General features: G+C 42.3%; 1 protein-coding gene across 1 annotated transcript in view; it reads left to right on the forward strand.

Moving 5' to 3' along the window:
* EIF4E3 (eukaryotic translation initiation factor 4E family member 3) overlaps positions 1-19,816 on the forward strand; it is a 47,047-nt gene extending 27,231 nt beyond the window's left edge. Inside the window, exons 3-7 of the mRNA XM_040492178.1 lie at positions 5,158-5,252; positions 6,889-6,949; positions 9,778-9,844; positions 13,244-13,399; positions 17,777-19,816. Of these exons, the coding sequence (XP_040348112.1) occupies positions 5,227-5,252; positions 6,889-6,949; positions 9,778-9,844; positions 13,244-13,399; positions 17,777-17,823 (357 nt within the window). The 5' untranslated portion in view covers positions 5,158-5,226 and the 3' untranslated portion in view covers positions 17,824-19,816. The remainder of the gene's footprint in view (positions 1-5,157; positions 5,253-6,888; positions 6,950-9,777; positions 9,845-13,243; positions 13,400-17,776) is intronic.
* The last annotated feature ends 263 nt before the right edge of the window (positions 19,817-20,079 follow it).

Consider the following 20,079-nt stretch of genomic DNA (forward strand, 5'->3'; position numbering starts at 1 on the left):
TCTGGGCTTTCACTTCCATTCTGTGAAGCCCCTGTGCACTTAAAAGTATCAACATTGGCAAAGACACATATACCTGAGGGCCTTATTCAGGAAGCCAGATGCACGCAGCTCCGATGTCTTTCCCCAGGCTTTTCTGGGGGCTCTCTCCTCTCAAAGTTTGAATTCCACTTAGCTCCCCAATCCAGACTTTGCATTTTATTCAGTGACTTCCTGTGTGGTGAGAGATTGCCCTAACACCCTATCCTTTATTTTATCATCAAGCGATCACCAGACCTCCAAACTTTGGTTCTCTCTGTAAGTCAGGCCTTTTTGGGATTCGGAACAAAACCCCTTTCTCTATCAAGTGCCCAGCTCTTGCCAATCAGAAGCACTTGGCTTTCAGCCTGTTGTGTCTGCTGTCAGTTAAAAATGTTCTCTAAGTTCTTCAGTTGTCTTCTTTGTTCTGGATTCTTTCTGCCTTCCTCACAAACATCATTGATCCAGTTGGTGGGAAGCAAGCTCCAGACAACTAGAAATTCATTCCTAATAAAGGAAAATATTTGCATATTATTTTAAAAAAATACTCTTCTGGGGTACCTGGGTGGCTCAGTTGGTTAAGCATCCAGGTCCTGATTTCGGCTCAGGTCATGGTATCAGGGTCCTGACTTCATACCCTTTGCTAATAGCATGGAATCTCTCTCTCCCTCTCTTTCTGCCCCTGCCTCCTCTCAAAATAATTAAATGAACTTAAAAAACTTCTCTCCTGCTTCATATGCTATGGCCTTTAAGAGAAATTCTGAATTTTGTTTTTTTGGGGGGAGGGGGTATAATTTGCTGGGCGTTTTTGTTTTGTCTTACACCCGGTTGCCTGTCACAGCATGGCATTGTTTTCTTCTCTAGTATTTTCAAGTATATTGTCTTTTTCTGTTCTTGAGAACATTCCAGTAGAAACTCAAGGAGGAAATGTGTCAGTTTTTCTGATAGTGAATGATGATCTGTTTGGCAGACGACGGTCAGGTGGCTCCAATCAGAACTGGAGGATTAGGGATTCATCAAGTGGTCACTACTGTCTAGTGAGTCTAACCACATCTTGCTTCCTTACTTTAGGCAGATCACAAACTTTGACTTCACCTTGAATCATTAAATTATGCAGTGAAATAGCTGTTATCTGCTCATTATGTGGAGAACGAGGTTGGGTTTCAGGGGCCCCATGAACTGTGAAGGTGATCCTGAGAACCATGGTCCTAAACCCAGGTAGACTTGCTTGGATTTTCACCTCCACTGATGAGCCTGCCTCCATTCAAGGAAGGTGCCAGAATGATGCTTGAGAACGTACCCACCAAAGCGCAGACTGCAAGGGCAAGTGTGGCCCTCATATATGCAGTTCTGTTCCCCCAAGGACTCATCACAGTGCCCTGCCCCTCACTGGTGTCTGCAAATGTTGAGCAAACGAATGATACCTGACTCTTCTGCCTGTCCTTATCCTTGAGTGATCGTTCAGGCTTTTGGAAGAAGCACTTAAGCACTGTACAGAAACATTGTGCTTACGTCTGCTTCAACCTACTATTTGCAGGCCGCTTAGAATTAATGATGAGAGTTATAAGAATCCTAAAAGCCATTTGGCTTTTGAAATCTATTTGCAAGTTTCTATCTGTAGTAAAATTTAGGTGCTTGAACAAAAATAAAAATGTGTTACAGAGAATATCATCATGAATTCTCAAGCTTCCAGTGAAATAGCTCTTTTACTTCTGTGGGTAGGGCGGTGTAAGGAGCTGGGCAGTGCTGGATTCCTTCCTCAAGCTATTTCACCATCATGCATACAGTCGTCTCCCCTTGTCCAACAGGAAGACATTCCGAGGCCTCCTGTGGATGCCTAAAACACTGCCTTGTGCTGAAGCTTACATATACAAAGATTTTTTTTTTCATGTGCAAGCATACCTATGATAAAGATGAGTTTACAATTAGGCACAGTAAGAGATTAACAGCAGCGATGATGAAATAGAACAATTATATACACTATAATAAAAGTTACCCGAATGTGGTCTTTCTCTGTCTCTCAGAATATTGTCCACTAGTCAGCCTTCTTGTGATGATGTGAGATGATGAAATGCCCACATGGTGAGGTGAATGACAAAGGCTGTGACATAGCCACTAAGCTACTATGGAGACCTTCTGCTCTTATGTCAGAAGGAAGACCATCTACTTCTGGACCACAGTTTACCACGGATAAGTTAACAAATATTCCACACATTGGATAAGGTTTGCAACAAGCAAACAGACCGGTTTAGTGCCGCAGATTTTAAACGGGGCTCTTTTCAACGGCATCACCAGATGTTTTGCTCCTGTTTTGTGTTCACACACAAACTTGTAAATATGTGCCTTGACAAGTACCTTAAGTCAGAATTCAGTCTATTGCTGTAACTTCTTGGGCTGTAGTCTCCTGTCAGATGTGCCAAGACTAAAAAAAATCAGCTGTCTGGTTTATTTATTTATTTTTTTCAACGTTTATTTATTTTTGGGACAGAGAGAGACAGAGCATGAACGGGCGAGGGGCAGAGAGAGAGGGAGACACAGAATCAGAAACAGGCTCCAGGCTCCGAGCCATCAGCCCAGAGCCCAACGCGGGGCTCGAACTCACGGACCGTGAGATCGTGACCTGGTTGAAGTCGGACGCTTAACCGACTGCGCCACCCAGGCGCCCAGCTGTCTGGTTTAAAAGAGAAACTTTTACAGCTACAAACCTTAGCACGATCCTTCGAGTGTTTTCTTTCTGGATGAGGAGAATATTGTGTTGTTCTTTTCAAGGTGCTTCAGACACTCAGTGAAATGCTAGGATATGAGAACTTTGGAAGGGGGGGTGGGGGACAAGGGCAGGTGCTTTGTTTTGGGTGCCCCATTAGGAGGCGTGAAGGTTAACAGCACCAAAGTCCTCTTAGTAAAGGAGGGATTTTTATTCTAGAATAATTTGATCCATAAACTCTACACAGGTCACTGCCACATCATCGCACAAGTCCCAGACTAGAGCTAACCAGCATGCTCAATGTGGTTAAGGGCATTTCCTGGCAGGAAGATGTCTCTAGCAGGCATCCCTCATTCTGTGACTCCTTGACCTGGTCTGTGGCTTCCAGGATTGGAGAAGGATGTGCCTAAAATATATAGTAACGTTTTCAAAGGAAATAGCATAGTATTTAAGAGCACACATTTTGGGGGCACTAGGTGTCTCAGGCAGTTAAGCTGGGTCATCATCTCGGGGTTCCTGAGTTTTGAGTCCTGCATCCGGCTCTGCGCTGACAGCTCGGGGCCTGCTACAGATTCTGTGTGTGTCTCTCTCTCTGCCCCTTTCCCACTCGTGCTCTCGCTCATTCTCTCTCTCTCTCAAAAATAAATATTAAAATATTCTGAAAAAAAAAAAAAGACACGTTTTGCAATCTAACTGTGGGGTTTCAAATTCCACCTCTATCTGTTCACTTTCACACCCCAGACAGATACTGGAGCAGTGTTACCATGTCCACCAGTAGCAAACCATTATAGGGCGAATACCTCCATAAGGACAGATACCTGTTTGGGGGCCTGCTGTTGTTACCACTGACCTATTTTCAGCTCTTCCCCATGTAGCACCACTTTTGTATAAGGATCAAGATATTCTTGATAAATCTACTGCCAAGTAGTTTTCTCTTCTGTTTTTTTTGTTAGGTGGTTTTCTGACTTAAATTTTATCTTACATTTCATTGCAGGTGCTCTTGCCGTTAATTTGGCTTTAACTTTGACACCGACAGGCTTGAACACCTCATGAGGAGTACCATCCAGCCTACATAAAAATTTCATTTACTGATATCACCCCATTGAAAAGGCCCCAGGATTTATTTTTCTAGTTGTTCTGTTAATTGTGCTTTCCTCCCATCTACTAGGAAACCCAGCCAATCCCCCTTTACTGACCTCACCACACAGAGTGGTAACTCTTGTTTGCGTAGTAATTCTACACACAGAGTAGATGATGTAGTGGTACTATGGCCTGTTCCAAATGGTCTGAGAAGGGTTTTCTTATTTTAAGCCTAATCCTCGTCCCAATCCTAGTGGCCGTACTAAACAGCGACTCTGGAACAGATTAGTCTCCGTGCCTGCATTTCCTTATGTGGAAAACAAGAATAATAATTGGGCCCCTAAATGAGGTTTTCAGTAGGATAGATTCCATGCGTATGTAAAAGTTCATGGGCCAAAGCCTCGTGCTCTCGCTGCTACTCTTACTACTGTTAGTATTATTCTGTTATTTTTATATAATCTGGTTTTGTCTACTAGCCGCCCTGTGTCTTAGTTAGTTCCAGCTACTATAATAGAATACTACAGACTGTTTGGCTTAAACAGTAGTAGACACTGGTTTCTCTCAGTTCTGAAGGCTAGAAGTCCAAGCTCAGGGTGCCTGCGGGGTTGAGTTCTGGTTTACAGCCAGCCATCGTCTTGTTCTATCTTCACACCATGGAAAGAGGGCTTGCTTTTCCTGTCAGGACCCTGATCTCGTTGTGGGAGCTCCATCCTTCTGACCTAATTACCTCCCGAAGACCACCCTTCCTGATCCCATCCCATTGGAGGTTAGGGTTTCCATATATGAATTGGGGGAGGACAGGAACATGGAGTTCTGTTTTGGGCAACTTGTTGCTTTAGTACCCGAGCTGTTCCCTGTTCATTCTAGGAGGGAAAGGAAAGGAGACAGTACCTAAGGTGATCCCTCTCTGCCTCCTCTTCTATAGCTATCGCCTAATCCAGAGTGGAACAGTCTCCTTCGGGGCTTAGAAAGAAGGCGGGTCTGTGTTATAAGGAAATACGGTTCATTACATGGATTCAGCACTACAGTCTTTGTTAGATGCCATCGACCTGCCAGAAAAGTCATTAGCAAGGTCCTTGCTCAGTTATATGTGGAGGTATGTTGCATAGGAATGTTTGTTTAATAACCATAGCTTCCTGAAGCATAGGATTTGGTCTGACCTCAGCAAGGAACGTTCTTTAATGCTATGTTACATTTTCTAGTAGGGAACTAGAAAGAATACTGAAAAGAAAATCTATTTTGAATGGTTAAGACTTAATGAGAATCTGATTTTTTTTTCTTTAATGCATTAATTTTATAATCTAGTGGCATTGTAAATCAATACTGGGTATATTAAACAAAGTGTTTTTCTTTTGAAGATATTCTGGAGTGTGTACAATAATATCCCTCCTGTGACTAGCCTGCCTTTGAGATGTAGTTATCATTTAATGAGAGGAGAGAGGCGACCACTTTGGTAAGTGTCTAACTTGTAATTTGAGGTTAAGGTGGGAGGGAAGTGGTCGTGAACCTCATAAAATATTTACCTCGTGCCAAATTGGAATGCCAAAGTAATTTTCTCCTGGTAATGATGGAAAGTAATTTTAGCTATTACTTAATTATGAAGGAAGCCGCTGCTCACAGTCTCCTTCACCTTGGGCTCCAGGATGATTCGTGTTCCCCACTGCACACCCCATTGTCGTCTCACCAAAAATAGGTCATCGTTAGCATGCAGAAGTTAGGGTGCAGCTCTTTGTGTGGAGTGCTGCTTCTTTTGGGTGTGTTCTTTCATTTGCTCATTAACGGCCTGGACAGTGGAGTGAAAAAGCCTAGAGGCTTTCGGGAGATGAGAGGAACAGATGGAGTATCCATGTCTGTTGTATGGTTGCTCCCCAGAGACCTATCTCACGTGGACCACATAAAGAGCGTCGTGATCCAGGCCATGGCCCGGGGTCTAGAGGAAGGTATCCTTCTTCAATAGCTTGGTGTCATGATGAGGTTGGCAGACAATAAGCCAGTTTGCTTAGGCTGGAGTCTCAATTAGTAATCCGTTCTTATATCACATCCCTCCACTGTTCTGAGTTATTTGCTCGTTAATAAAATGGAAATAGGCCCTGGCTCATTTGGTAGCCAATGACAGAAGCCTAACGTGGGCCTAGATAGATAGATAGATAGATAGATAGATAGATAGATAGATAGAATTTGTCTTTGTCCCTGTAACTGAGCTGTCCACTGGTAGGGCTGATTTCTGGCATATCTGAGTGCTCAAATGTTATTAGGAATCTGATGCTCTTCATCAGATTTATTATGCTTTCCTGTGGGTTGATTTAATTTTTCGGGCAGGTTTTCCCATGTGTGGTGGCAAAATGGCTTTCCTGAGTTCCAGGCTTACGCCTTACGTGTTGAATCACTGTCAGCCTTCGCCAGACCCATTAACATGCCAAGGCTGGCTCTCCTTGGCTCACCGTGGGCCCTCTTTTACATCCCTGACCAGTGACTGGGACTAGGAAGAGGCAGTTATTCTCCTAAGCAGACCTGGGTCATAAGCCCTCTTCTGAGGCTAGGATGTGGAATCAGCCCTGTTGGAATGGGTCTGATATAAAGTAGGGGACAAGTAGCTCCTTAAAGGGAAATTGGGGTACTTCTCCCAGAAGAGCAAGCAGATACTAAACAGGAAAACATAGGAGATGCCCACCATGGGGGCCAAGTGTCCTATTAGGCATACGTTACAAGGTTGATAGGAAAATCAGAGGAGACAATATCATGAATGTGGCTCTGAAACATAAAGGTGTTTACATATGGAAAGCCCTGTATTAATTGGTCTGGCCCCAGATAGTGTAGGGAACATCTCATCTCCGCCTCCTTCAGGGTGAGAAACAGGTGTCCCATCACCACCCCTGCCCTTGTGGCCCCTGAATCCCACTTTCTTCCCTCCCTGTTTCCACTCTGTTCCTTTCTCTTTCATCTGCTTCCTTGTCCGGTGAAAGGATGGAGGGAGAGTTTATTGAAGAATGTTCTATTGTTTGTTGTTTTTAACGTCACCTGTTGTTGAACTAAATGCATGTAATTCCTTAATCCTTGAGTGTAAATTTAAACCTTGGTCTCTGATCCAGGGAAGAGGAGAGTAATGCCAAGGGCGGCGTCTGGAAGATGAAAGTCCCCAAGGACAGCACGGTAGGTTAATTCTGACCCTTTTCTAGAACTGGCTATGGTTGCGATTGTTGTTGACTGCATATGGTGAGCATCTTGGGCTTTTTAGACAGTCCACCTGGTCGTCTCAGAACAGAACTGGGGGTGAGAAATTCTGTTCCGACCTTGGCGATTTTCTGCCTCACGGTGTCACCTTGAAAATGTCGTATCGTGTTTCTCTAGAGGGATGATGTGGTAGTGTGACTGTATCGTAAAGTCTGAAGAGCCACATACCCACAAACCTCCCAGAAAGGCTGACTGTGGCGGTCATTTCCTCACCAGCCATAACTAACGTGTGGAAGTTGGTGTACATAGTGAGAAGCAGGATCCCGCCCACCAAGGGCTCACTCGTCCTTCCTCCCCTGATGTTGGTGCAGAGGCAGGAGATGCTTGCAAGGCCAAGCGTCCTACCATTCTTGGGGGTTTTGTGAGAGGCTGTCCCTAGCCTCCCTGAGGGGCTGATGAAAGCCTGGTTGGTGGGATGCTTGTTTCTAGCGGCCAAGCCTCAGAAACCGAGATTTTCTAGGAATGGGCTCGCATTCATCATGCAGACTGAAAATGAACACGCAAACCTATTCTTAAGCTTTGGGAAACCAAAACACTTCTTTGAAAATGGATGAAAGGGCACAAGCTACCCAAGTCACCTTTTCATGGTTTCTTTTATGTGGATAAGCTCAAAGAACTGCAGTGTCTCCAGAGACCCATAGGTTTGAGTCATTTCCCTAGAAGCACAAACCTAAAGATATGACCGGATTTATTTGTGAATGATGCAAGCTGTCGCCAAGATGCGCAGCTCCAGGATTTGCCTGGTGTTTGGCTTTCCTAAAAAATGTCAGCGGAGCGAACAACCAGGCCAGGCCTGTGAAGCTCCTCTTGCCCCCCTTGCGAAGGAGGGAACGCAGAGAATGGAAGAGAATGAGAGAATGTAAGTTGTTTTTAATTTCGGCGAGAACGCCTTTTCCTTCTCAGGTTCTTTAATTACCCACACCAGGCTTTGAGTTATGGTAGAAACAGTAGTGATGTCAATGTGTGCTAAATGGTAGCTGTTGTGCACCTTGGCCCTTCCTCTCCCTGGCCATGTGCAGTCACAGATAATAACATGTTCATATTTGTACAAGTGTCCTCATGCCAAGAACCTCACGCCCTTTGAATTGTGGAGGAGCGGGAGTGTGATGGGCCAGCCTTGTCTGATGTGCCAGCGAGGGCAGGGAACTTCCCCTTGCCCCTGGCTTCCTTGCGACACCCTCAGCTTCATCACCAACAGTGTAAGACACTGCACGTGGGATAGGTGGGGAATGGAGAAGATGATTTCGAGAAGGGAGCATCTAGGAAAGGGAAAATAAAATCCTCCTTGACAGTGAAAGGTCACAGTGCTTAATTGCTATCCTCTTGGTTAAAAATTCAGCGAGGCTGCTTTCAGCCTCTTAGAACATAGTAATAAACACTATTATTAATAGTTAATATGTAGCGAGCACCTGGCATAGAGCAAGCCTGCAGCTGTTTGCTGAACGGAACTTAACTGTTAGGTTCTATTGCTGCAGTCACAGTGCTAAGCCCTTTGAATGCATTTGTTGACTAATTTCATGGTCACAACAGCCCTGGGAGGCCAGCCCGTCGTTATTCCCCCCTTCGCCTAAGGAAACTGAGACTCCCCGGGGTTCCTCACTTCCCCCGTTACAGACTCCGCAACCTGTCAGGATTCAAACCCAGTTCTGAGAGAGCTCAGGGCCTGTGAACTCTGGCAAGGACGATAAATAGGACCAAGAACTTTTCTTTTTTTTAATTTTTTTTTTCAACGTTTATTTATTTTTGGGACAGAGAGAGACAGAGCATGAACGGGCGAGGGGCAGAGAGAGAGGGAGACACAGAATCGGAAACAGGCTCCAGGCTCTGAGCCATCAGCCCAGAGCCTGACGCGGGGCTCGAACTCACGGACCGCGAGATCGTGACCTGGCTGAAGTCGGACGCTTAACCGACTGCGCCACCCAGGCGCCCCCCAAGAACTTTCCAAAGGGGAATAACTGGAAGCACTTCTAGGCCTCCAGTTACCTGTGAGTGCACGCTAGGTGCTGACTGGATGGCCTTAGGAGATCTTGGGTGGAAGGGGCTCCAGGTCTGTCACTTGTAGAGGTGGATGGGCACACGTACTGATCCTTCCAGGGATATGCATAAACAGTTGGTCTCCAGTGGATGGAAGTCTGCAAGTCTCTAGTATTCCCTAAACCAGAAATTTCCTTAAGTGCTCATCACTTGGGTTGCTTTTTAAGTACCTTATAAACTGCAAGAAAAACAGAGGGAAGGAAGGGTTTGGGAGAGAAGGATTTTACTAATAGCATTCAGCTGTAGTCAGGTGATCCATTTTGAATCAATGAAAGGTAAAGGAATTGAACATTATATGTTTGAAAACATTCTTCCCCCACCCCCCATTCTTTGAACTTCATACTGGGTTTTACTAGAGATTGGCTTTGTGGCTTTGGACACAAAGGCTTTGGACACAACTTTGGACCTCTCGTATGTCTCTGTGTAAGGTTATCTGTAAAACAATACAGTATGTGCCAATAATGGGAGTGTTGACACCTGTGATCTGGGGATGTCTGTGGGCTCCAAATATGGGCATGAAAAGTGCATATGAAGCTGAAGAAAATGTGACTTGTTTAGCTCCTGGAGATACTTGTCTAAAAATATCTATATTGTTATTGGTCTTTTTTTGTTTTTTGTTTTTTTTTGGTTTTTTTTTTTTTTTTTTTTTTTTTTTTTTTTTTTTTTTTTTTTTTTGGTTTTGTTTGTTGTTTTCTATTCTTTTCCCATGCCAGTCCACAGTTTGGAAAGAATTGTTGTTAGCGACAATCGGGGAACAGTTCACAGACTGTGCCGCTGCAGGTAAAGAAGCCCGCACCATCGTTCCCCCACTCATGTGTGCTTGGCTTGTGCTTGTCCCTCGGAGAGGTTTGTTTTTGTGTGTTTGGCTTTTGACATGTTTTGAAGTTGTTTACTGTGTAACTGTGAAGTTACTTAGGTTTTTTTCATGTGATCATGGCATTTCGTGATGTGTGTATGTGTGTATGTGTGCATATTGACGTGTGTGTGTTACATGTATACATATGTGTGTATGCATATATTTTTTCCCCACATAGCTCATCTTAATAGTATCCATGAACATCTGTCCAAAGTAAATAGCAGAAAGAAAAAAAAATTTGGTATCGTTTGGCTCTTAATACAATTTGGGGCAGGATTCTTATTCCAGTTCTTCCGGGGGGGAAGTGCCTTTGAGGTCTAGCGGGGTTTACAGTTAGTCAGGCACAGCCCTTTCTGTCCTCCTTAGTTTTTTCTCCCTTCCTCCTGTCCCTCTTGTGGTCCCCTACCTGAACAGACTTAACAAAGACCAGGCAAGGATGTGCCCACCATTATTACAATTGAAGCTGAAATATAAGGTCTAGAGGCATTTTCAAATATTGAGTGAATTTCTCCAAGCCTCCCTAAGCCCATTTTTATTTTGCTCTTTTTTTTTTTTTTAAATCATGAAAACACTGAAAGAGGAGAATTGAATTGTTTGTTTCAAGTTTGGTTTTCTTCCTGGCTAGTTCCTTCAGAATGCTCCTGAGGTAATATTTAGAATAACAATTTACCTGCTCAGCTTTCAGGTAAAAAAACCTTTTTTTAGGTAAATTAGTACTGATTAATTAGTCCTCAGATGTCTTAGTTGGTACTGTCTTCAGGCCCGTCCCCCCTCCCCAGGCCACGCCAGTGTCATGGCTAGTTTCAAATTCATCTACTAGCAGTCTCAATAATTCTCCTTTTGTTTTGCTTCCTTATTACACCAGTTTTCATTCCCTTAAGACAAAACCTGGGTTAGGATGAAATTGTCTTAAAAGTACAGGTTCCTTCTGTTTTAACAGGGAGTCATTAGCAGCTTCACAATATGAAGCCAAAAATGCGTCCTGGGTATAATTATAAACACATAAATCCCTGGGAGAGGAAGTTTCCTGTGCAAATTATTCCGGTTTCCAGAACCAGGGAAAATAGTCTAAGTAATAATAAACAGCCAGGATTGAGTAAAGAAGGCCTGTTGTTCCGCGGTTGACTTAGGAAGCGAGTCCACTATTAACTGTCCCTTAAGCATTAGCTCTTCTATTAAGCTGGCTCTGCCCCCTGAAGCAAGTCGGCCAGTCTCTCTGGGCCTCCCTTCCCCCACCTTTAAACAGTGGCTCCTCCTAGCTGTCATGGTGCCGGTACCCTAAAATAATTAGGGTTTTGCTGGTCGATTCTACTTATGAATATTACACGTCCGCTGATGGATCTGCCTTTGCGTAAGAGTTGCAGCCTTTTACCACACCGCTTCTGAACGTGCTATGCTAGTAGGATCCACCTAGTTACCGACAGCCAAGCCAAACCGAAATCCCGACGCCTCAGCAGAGTCAGCATCCATCAGTCACAGCACCCTCCGGCCAACAGTGTAGAAGTAGGCCCTACCCAAAGACCAGACAATGTTGATGTTTCCTACACAGCTGACCTCGTGTCTCCGTGGCCCTTCTTGGAAATGGTCAACTACGCGTAGGGTTTCTCTCTTTACTTGGTGATTTTCTGTTCACATCGAAGTTTTAATAGTGAGTTTTAGCAAGTACACGTTGGAGGTGTAAGTTTTTTTTTAAAAATGAGAAACCTGAACTAAAACAACATTTTTGATGCAATAATAAGTTTCTCTTGGCCAAGGAATGGCCACCATCAGGTCCTATTTGTTTTTTTGGAAATTCTGGGTTAAATGTGACATATATGCAGCAAAATACACAAATTGTAATGTGTACAGCTTGATAAATATTCATGAAGTAAACAGGTTCCTGTAACTGCATTCTCAGGGAGCGTGCAGAACATCACTTACCCCCTAGAATCCTTCCTTGCCCTCCCTTTCCCCAAAGGTGGCCACCCGATCTGGCTTCTGATACCATAGGCTGATTTTGCCTGTTTTCAAACATTTATATAAATGGCATCATTTAGCGTCAAGTTATACACATTTAGCCAGGATCAATGCAGGGAGGGAGGAAAGGAAAGGAAGGAGGAAACAAAGGAATTATTTTACTAAAGACGAATTGCTTTAGTAAATTGAACATGCCCTCACTTAAATTGTATTAAATACTAGAATGTTTTAACCCCCAGAAGACAGCTGGAAAAATTGACGGTATAAATATTTAGATATATGGATTTAGAGCAAATTAGGCCAGTTAGACAAAGCATATTATTCAAGGCAAAATTTCCTAATTTTGATAATGCTCATCTCTCGCATTTTACTTATAGATGTTGAGCATGCAAGTAGAGAGAGCTGACCGTGTTTCATTAATATGCCGGGAGCATGCAAACCAGGAGTCAAAACTCTTTACTCCTGTCATTATCCTGTAAATTAACATACAGTAAGTGGCTGCAGGGGTGCGTATTATGGTACGACAAAGCCTTACTTCCCCAGCCACCATTTTCAAATATCCACAAAGTGGACCCCAGTCCAGAATTTAGTTAAATAAAAGACCTACATTAATCAGTGTAGATGAGTGCTTTAATGTCCATTTACGGAAGCCCCAGAATAGCAGAGCCAAACTCCGAAGATATTTACTCTTACTTTATATACAACACTAACAGATGGCCATTGGTTCTGTAGTCTAGAGTTCAAAACCCGAAGGGGGATGGCCAGGGAAAAGCACTGGAGAGCAGAAAGAATGAAAAGGAAAGGAGCAGACAAGCAAACCACAAAAAAAAAACAGAATGAGCCACTTGGAACACACAGTTTGGGGCCAGTTAGTATTGGGGCAAATAGCGCTCACCGCCCCACGATCTCTGAACGTTTGGCAGGCAGTCAGGAGAAATACTTGCTGTTTTTAACAAAGACAGTCAAGCATCGAGGAAAAGTTCATTTGAGTTCACTTGGCTTTCATAGGATAGAGCGTTATGCAACCCATTTTAGAAAAAGTCTCATCAAAACAGACTAAGAAATCAGTCAAAAAGCTTTGGTAACATGTTAAAAAGGATAAATTACTTATCTGGAAAATTCGTTTGGCTGGAACATGATGTTTATCTAAGTTCCTGGATAAATGTGATGTGACTGTTTCAGCTTTTGTCCACTAACTTGCTTTTTGTCCAACGTTTCCCCTTAGAAACAATATTTATTACAAGTTCTCTTGTGTCACCTTTTTATTATCGAGTCCATAATTTGCAGCTAACATGATAAGTGCTTAAAAAACAATGTAGACAGACTTGACATTATCACTCATTTCTTTTTTCCCTGCCTTCCCTCAGATGATGAAGTAATAGGAGTCAGTGTCAGTGTCCGGGACCGGGAAGATGTCGTCCAAGTCTGGAATGTAAATGCGTCTTTAGTGGGCGAAGCAACCGTTTTAGAAAAGATCTATGAACTTCTGCCCCACATATCTTTTAAAGCAGTATTTTATAAACGTAAGTGCTTCATTTTCAGTTATTACTTTCTAGCTTATTCTGTCATACTTTTAAAGATAGAGACTGTGTTGCAAATGAGATGGAGGTAGAATCAGTCAAAATTCTATAATCCAGAAAATAATTCAATAAAATACACGTGTTTGGTTTAAAAAAAAAAAGTTTAGTCTCAGAAATTAAAGTGAGATTTTATTATCATCTAAACACATGAATCAGAAAAGGTGGTACATATTGTATTTATTTCAGAAATTTAAGCCTGATCTTAAATTTGTCATTCTCAGGAAAAAAATTACCTTCTATTTGAAGCAACAATAACAAAAATGTTATTATATGAGCTGGCAGGTAGATATTCAATCATCCCTTCATAAACAGGAATTTATAATGTATAACATCTGTATTTGTGGAGGAACTTGTTCTGAGCGCGGGGATGATTGAATGTTCTACTGAAATGCTAATACTTCCTCATTACGGAAGACTGTGACACAGAACGAAAGAGAATTCACGCACAGTGGTGAAATGTTAACAGTATGAATAGGTGTGTGGACCCATTGTTTCCATCATGATTCATGTTCATTGCTTTTGTGTGCTCTTTTGAAAAAGTCATCTTTTTCATAATGAAAACACCCCTGTGCTTATTAAACCAATGTTTGGTAGATCAAACTGCAGGTTGCACTTTTAACAGTGAGTTAGAGAAACGTACTGATAGCCCTACACATACATAGGATAAATTCCTACTTCCCAAACTACCCCAAGAGCCGATGACCCAATTTTTTAAACTCTGGTATTTCATGGACTCTAAGATGCCCTTGACTATGGTGTCATTTTACTATTCGTAAGAAGGAAAAAATAAAAGGCTCCCAATTAAACAATGACATTGTATTGATTCCAGGGGTCTTGAGATGTGGGGTGGGGAGTGGGGAGTGCATCCCAGTTTTGCTGAGATATACTGCATTACTGTTTCCCAACCCCTTGCCAAAGAGGAGGGGAAAAATCAAATGCTCTTTGGAGATTGTCTTAGTATGATAGAGGTTATGAAAACAAAGACCTCCCTCGTAGGAATCCTACGTTCCCAGACCAAATGATTTAGATTTTAAGCAACAAGACTGACCTGTTTCTGTCGGTATTCAGGAGGTGCTCAGCTTCTGAATTTTAAATGAAAGTTTAAATAAAAGAGATAGAAAGATGGCCCTGCCGAAGTTGATTCTTGGCTGTGCAGTGTGGAAATTGCACATTTGCAGGGGCAATTTTCCCTCCTTAGGGCACATTAATTGTATTTTCAATCCAGGTATTAATTGAAAGGTCACCAGGGGTCTTTTCTGGTTTTTCTCCTTCACAAGCCTGTCTGGAAGAAGTGTGTTTCATGGCCATTTATAAATGGGGCTACAGCATTCTTTACCACCTTTGAAGCAACTCCACATTTGACTCAGAAGAGGAGAGAAGCAGTTTGGAATCATTAAGTCAGGCACTCTGAATTTTTGTCCCCCCTTCAACGGTGTGACCTTGAGCAAGTCACATCTTCCCGTCTGTTCGTTTTCTCACCAAAATATCGAGGAGGTTCGTCTTAAATGATCTCCAAGGTTCCTTCTACTTCAAAATTCTCTCATTAAATTTCCAAGTAACATGGTTAGCAGCAGGTCCAAGATGATAGGAGTATATCATTAGAAAATTAAGCCACAGGGTGGTTAGGCTAGTTTTTAGGGCAGTGGTAATAATCAGGTAAGACTGAACAAGGATGAGTCACAGCTGAGTTCTTATGATGGCTTGAGGGGGGGGGGGGGGGGAACCCAAATCTGGGGGAAGGGAAAAGTTGCAACATGGCCAGTTGAATCAAGTTGAATAGATGCCCTAAAGATAGATGCCATTGTGAAGTTTGTGAGTAATGCAGAACTGGCTAGGGTCTCTGTAGAAATCCATATTTTAATGGCATAAATTAACATTTAAAGACTCAAAGATTATTCAAATAAAAATTTGAATTGGAAAAAACAAGCAATTCTCTTTATTTTATATAAAGCAGGCAGTCCTTTACTCAGTAGGGTTATTATATACCACGTGCTGCAGAATTGATTTGGAAAAATGAGGTTTGTGCAGAAATCTTATTCACAGCATGATGGAGAACAGTCGTAGGGTGAGCTAAGTTAGAAATGGCCAACTCTCTGCTTTTATTCTGTCTTGTTAATAGGATCCTGGTGTAAGTATTCACAAGTGTACGAAAGCCAGGTGCCATGGCAGGTTTTCCATGTGGAAAGAGCCCAAGCATATTCGGTCAAGACCTCCGGCAGGGGAGATGAGAACTGGGCCGTTGTTAAGTCATACATGATTTGGATACAGAGTAATTATTTGACTGAGAAACTCACAGTGTACAGAGACCCTTCCCCCGCCCAATCCCCCCCCCCCCCAGTTCTACCCTCCCCCACACCAATTCTGTCACCTTCTTCAGGGCAGCTGAATGACATCTTTTTGATGTGAGAATTATTTAGAGCAGAGGTTGGCAAACCATGAACCTTATGCCAAATCTGCCCCCTCCTTGCCTTCTTTTTTGTAAGGGCTGCAGCTAAGAATGGTTTTCACATTTTTACATGGTTGGAAAAAATTAAAAGAAGAACGACATTCTGTAACACAAGAAAACTGTATGAAATTCAAATTGCAATGTCCGTATATAGACGAAGTGTACTGGCACCTAGCAGGGCCTCTTTGTGCCCACGTGGTCTGTGGCTCCTCCAGTGCTGGCAGTGGCACGGTTAATTGTTGGGACAGACACCGATGGCCCGCAGAGCATAAAACGTTTATTCTCTGCCCCCTTCCAGAGCAAGTCCTCTGACTCCTCATTTCCAGAATTCTCTGTTCTCTTGCCACCAAGGCTAACCTAAGGCTAAAAGAACTTGTGTCTCGCAGAACTCGCCCAGTTCCGAATGTTCCATTCTGCTATCTCCATGGCCCATCACACTTGCATTATTCTGGTATCTCGGCTATGCCCACCCCAGAATGGTCCCTCACACTCAGAGCAATAAAAATCTCTGGACAGTCCGTATCTCTTGATTTCTCCCTTGGAGCCCAGCAACCCTGAGAGGTCTGTTGGCTTCACCACTTGACCCAGCATCACTGTATATTCTAGTGCAGATCAGAGCCCGTTTGCTTCAGTACCGGCCTGAAAAACTGTTTTAAAAAGAAAAAAATAAAATAAAAAGTGAAATATTTGTAAAGATTTACATGTGAGAAGTGTTCAGTTAGATCATTTCTGTAGGCTGTCCTTAGGAATTTGGCCAACTCACAGTATCCCGAGAGCTCTAAGTGTGCTTCCCCCACAGGGTTTTATCCAAAGAACAGGTTGGGATGAACCTCCAGGATGATCCTGAAGGGAAAACGATCCCTTTGCCTACCCCTTCATCCCTTTAGACACTGGTCTGAAGAATTTACTCTATACTAAAAACAGAGAATTGGGAGGGGCTTAACAGGTGAAGCCGGCCAGCCCATCCACTCACTGCCCATGAGAGGTGGGGGGAGGGGTAGGGACCGGAAGACAAAGCACAGAGAATTCTGATTTGCCTTTGGCTTTATTAGACCCAAGCCCCGGTGGCTTGTCCCCTTGAGAGAAAAGGACCTACCCTTGCTTTATGATGATGGTTAGCCGGATTCAGGAAGTGGATTTCCACCCTTGGCTTTTTTTGTCTTGGACAAGATGTTATGCATTTCATGAATGTCTCATTTCCGACTTCCACTTTACAAAATTGTTAAGTCTTTGAAAAATACTTTTGATAGCACCATTTTGTATTCTAGAGTTCCTAATTGTAATTAGTAATTTCATAAGCCAGGCAATAGAAATGGGGGGGGGAGATTTTTTTTTTAATTAAAAAAGAAAATATGATTGGAAAAAATAAAAGACCCATCAGTTTTTTGAAACTTCATTTCCCACAGGGGTGCTCAGAAGTGGGGAGATGTAATACGATTGCTACCCGCTTGTGTTGTTCTTTTGTTTTGCTTTATTTTTGTTTTATTTTATTTCTAAAGATAGGTCCATGAATGGCCCTGGCGTGGGTAACATGGGGTCTCCCACCCCGTGCATTCTGTGGGGCACATTTTCCCCTGTAGCATGGGAAGCCTTGCATATTTCTCTTCATCAGCCCGTGGGGATTACTCATCCTCTCGGCACAGCAAGAAGAAACAGGCAGCATGCCCATTGCTTGTTTATTCCTTGTTTTAATTTTCATTATTACGTTTCTCAGGAAATGCACGCCTTAGCTAACAGTTACTGGCACAAAAAGGTATTTGCATTCTTGCCAACATTTGGGGAAACTGAATGAGATGCCTTAGAGAAGGGTTGCCCCATCCTTTGCTTAAAGTTTTCTTTCCTTTTTTTCTTTTTTGTTTTTTTCTGTCCTTTAGCCCATGAAGAGCATCATGCTTTTGAAGGTGGACGTGGAAAACACTAATTGCACTCTAAAGAATTCTTTGTCCTTTGCTGATTGGTTTTGGAAACGGTCTTAACAGGAGGGAGAGTGAAGAGAAGACTTGCCGAAGCCCGATGCTGGTCCATTTAGAGTGGGTTTCTGCCCTTGCAGACTGGGCACTTAGGGCTCAAAGTGGCAGGTGGGGTTGGGGGAGACTGTGTGGGTTTCTACCGTCACATTATTTGCTTTTTTTAATTTTTCTTTTTTGGCTTTTTAAATTCTCTGTTCTTTTCACTCTGGGCTTTTTTTTTTTTTTTTTTTTGGGGGGGGGTCCTTTTAAATTTCCTTATTCAGTCTAATTATTGTTTTCTACACTCCCCTTTTATTGAGGCACAAGAAATCGGTTTCCCTTTAAGTAGCTCTGCTGTACCTAGTTAATGAGAATATGCATAATCGTGACAATACTGCTTTTGAAAACCACACTGTACTTGGAGGAATACTAGCTTGGTGAAACCTGTCTTGATTATTTGTTGTGACACATTCCTACACACTGTGCACTGGGCATTGTTTTTTTTTTCTGTCCCAGGAAAAAGAAAAACCATACTTAATCTGATTTTGCACTGACAGCACACACATCTTTTATTTTTCTTTACTTTTTAAACTTTTTTTTTTTTTTTTTTTTTTTTTAGCAATAAAAGGAAAATAATAGTTGGGTTGCCTAACATGAAAACTTGTAATCACAGTTGAGTATCAGGATATAAATCAAACTCTAGGTCTTCAGACCCTCTGTGGAAGTATTTCTAAGCACAATTTCAATTCGGCCTTTTCGAAGGATAGGCACAGAGTGGTAGCAAGGAATTTCTCCTGGTAGGAAACCTTGTATTTCTGATTTAAAGAGGAGGTGATGTTTTAATTGTTTGAGGTAAAGCTGCTTCTGAATTTTGGATATGTGTACCCACCCACTTAGGGCTTTCCAGATGTATCTGAACACACTTTGTTAAATTATCCCTTTTTCCTGCTCACATTGTATGTCATTTCCAATAATTAATAGTCCTCCAGCCTGGGCAGCTCGCCCCTGCCTTTTTCATTTAGGAGCAGCTGGGTCGATCTCATTTCCAGGATGAATGTGAACGTTGACAAAGTGAAACTCTGAGTGCATTCTGTTGATACTAATTTTTGGAATTGTTGATATGTATTGTACTATGTTACCAAAGAAATAATGGTTTTAGTAGAAGGAAATGGCCATGCTCTGGAGCACTGAGCCTCTTTCCAAATGCACCCATTTCCTTCTCTTGACTCCACCAAGCCTCCTACTGCTCTTACCTGAAAAAGGCAGGGGCGTTGGAAGACACTTCCTCTTGCTGGCTTTTTCTGGAGTCAGGGGAGCTGACGCGTGCTTACACATTTCACACAAGGGCCCAGGGCTCAGAACTCGTTCCCAGGATTTTTAATCCCTCTTGCAGTATTGACCAGCAGAGAGAGGTGGGGCTACTTCGAGCCTCCAACCTGTGTTTGTAAATAAAGTTCTCCATTCAAAAATGTAAACGAAACTTTCAGCGATATCTGTTTACGAAAGTTGTGCCCTTTTCTTGCATTGCTAACCACATCAACCATAATCACAGTGACCATAGTTTTTAAAAAAACCCTTTGTTTCTAAACTGACTTTCTTCAGTGGTTTCAGAATGAGTCATAAGATATCAGATCCATTTTTCTAGAGCCTGGAACTCACTTCTCTAAGCATTGTACTGACATCCAACTTGGTTTTAAATTATTCATTCAAGGATTAAAAAAAAAATTATTCTGAACACGAATTTAAATTCTTTTTTATAATATAAGTATTTTTCTGATAGATTAGAAAAAAGGATGATTGACCTATCTTCATTATAATTCTCATATATATTTCCATAAGTAAATGGATTTGGAAGCATTTTTATTTTTTGAACTTTATTTAAAACGTTGTGGTGACATGTTCAACTTCTGCATGTATGTAGCCTTTGAAGAAAAAAATAAAATAAGTAGGAATGTTAGGCTCATATTAATGTTTTCTAGTTTCTGTTGTTTATGATCATGACACATGGCTTAACACACAAAGTACATTTTTGTCCCAGAGAACTTCTGCACCTGTTTCTGACCCTGTGGAAAATACCAACTGTGAGAAGGATTTAATTTGCCAAATGTTAAGAACCTATTATCTAAATTACTTTAAGAGTGGATTTTGTCAGATTTTGCTTTAGAAATTGTTTTAATTGAATATGTAGTTCCTATTAGACTTTGTATGAACTAAGCTGATTTAATCAG

Source organism: Herpailurus yagouaroundi, unplaced genomic scaffold (assembly GCF_014898765.1).
Source record: "Herpailurus yagouaroundi ecotype Mexico unplaced genomic scaffold, PumYag 183, whole genome shotgun sequence".
In the NCBI taxonomy this organism is placed as follows: Eukaryota; Metazoa; Chordata; class Mammalia; order Carnivora; family Felidae; genus Herpailurus; species Herpailurus yagouaroundi.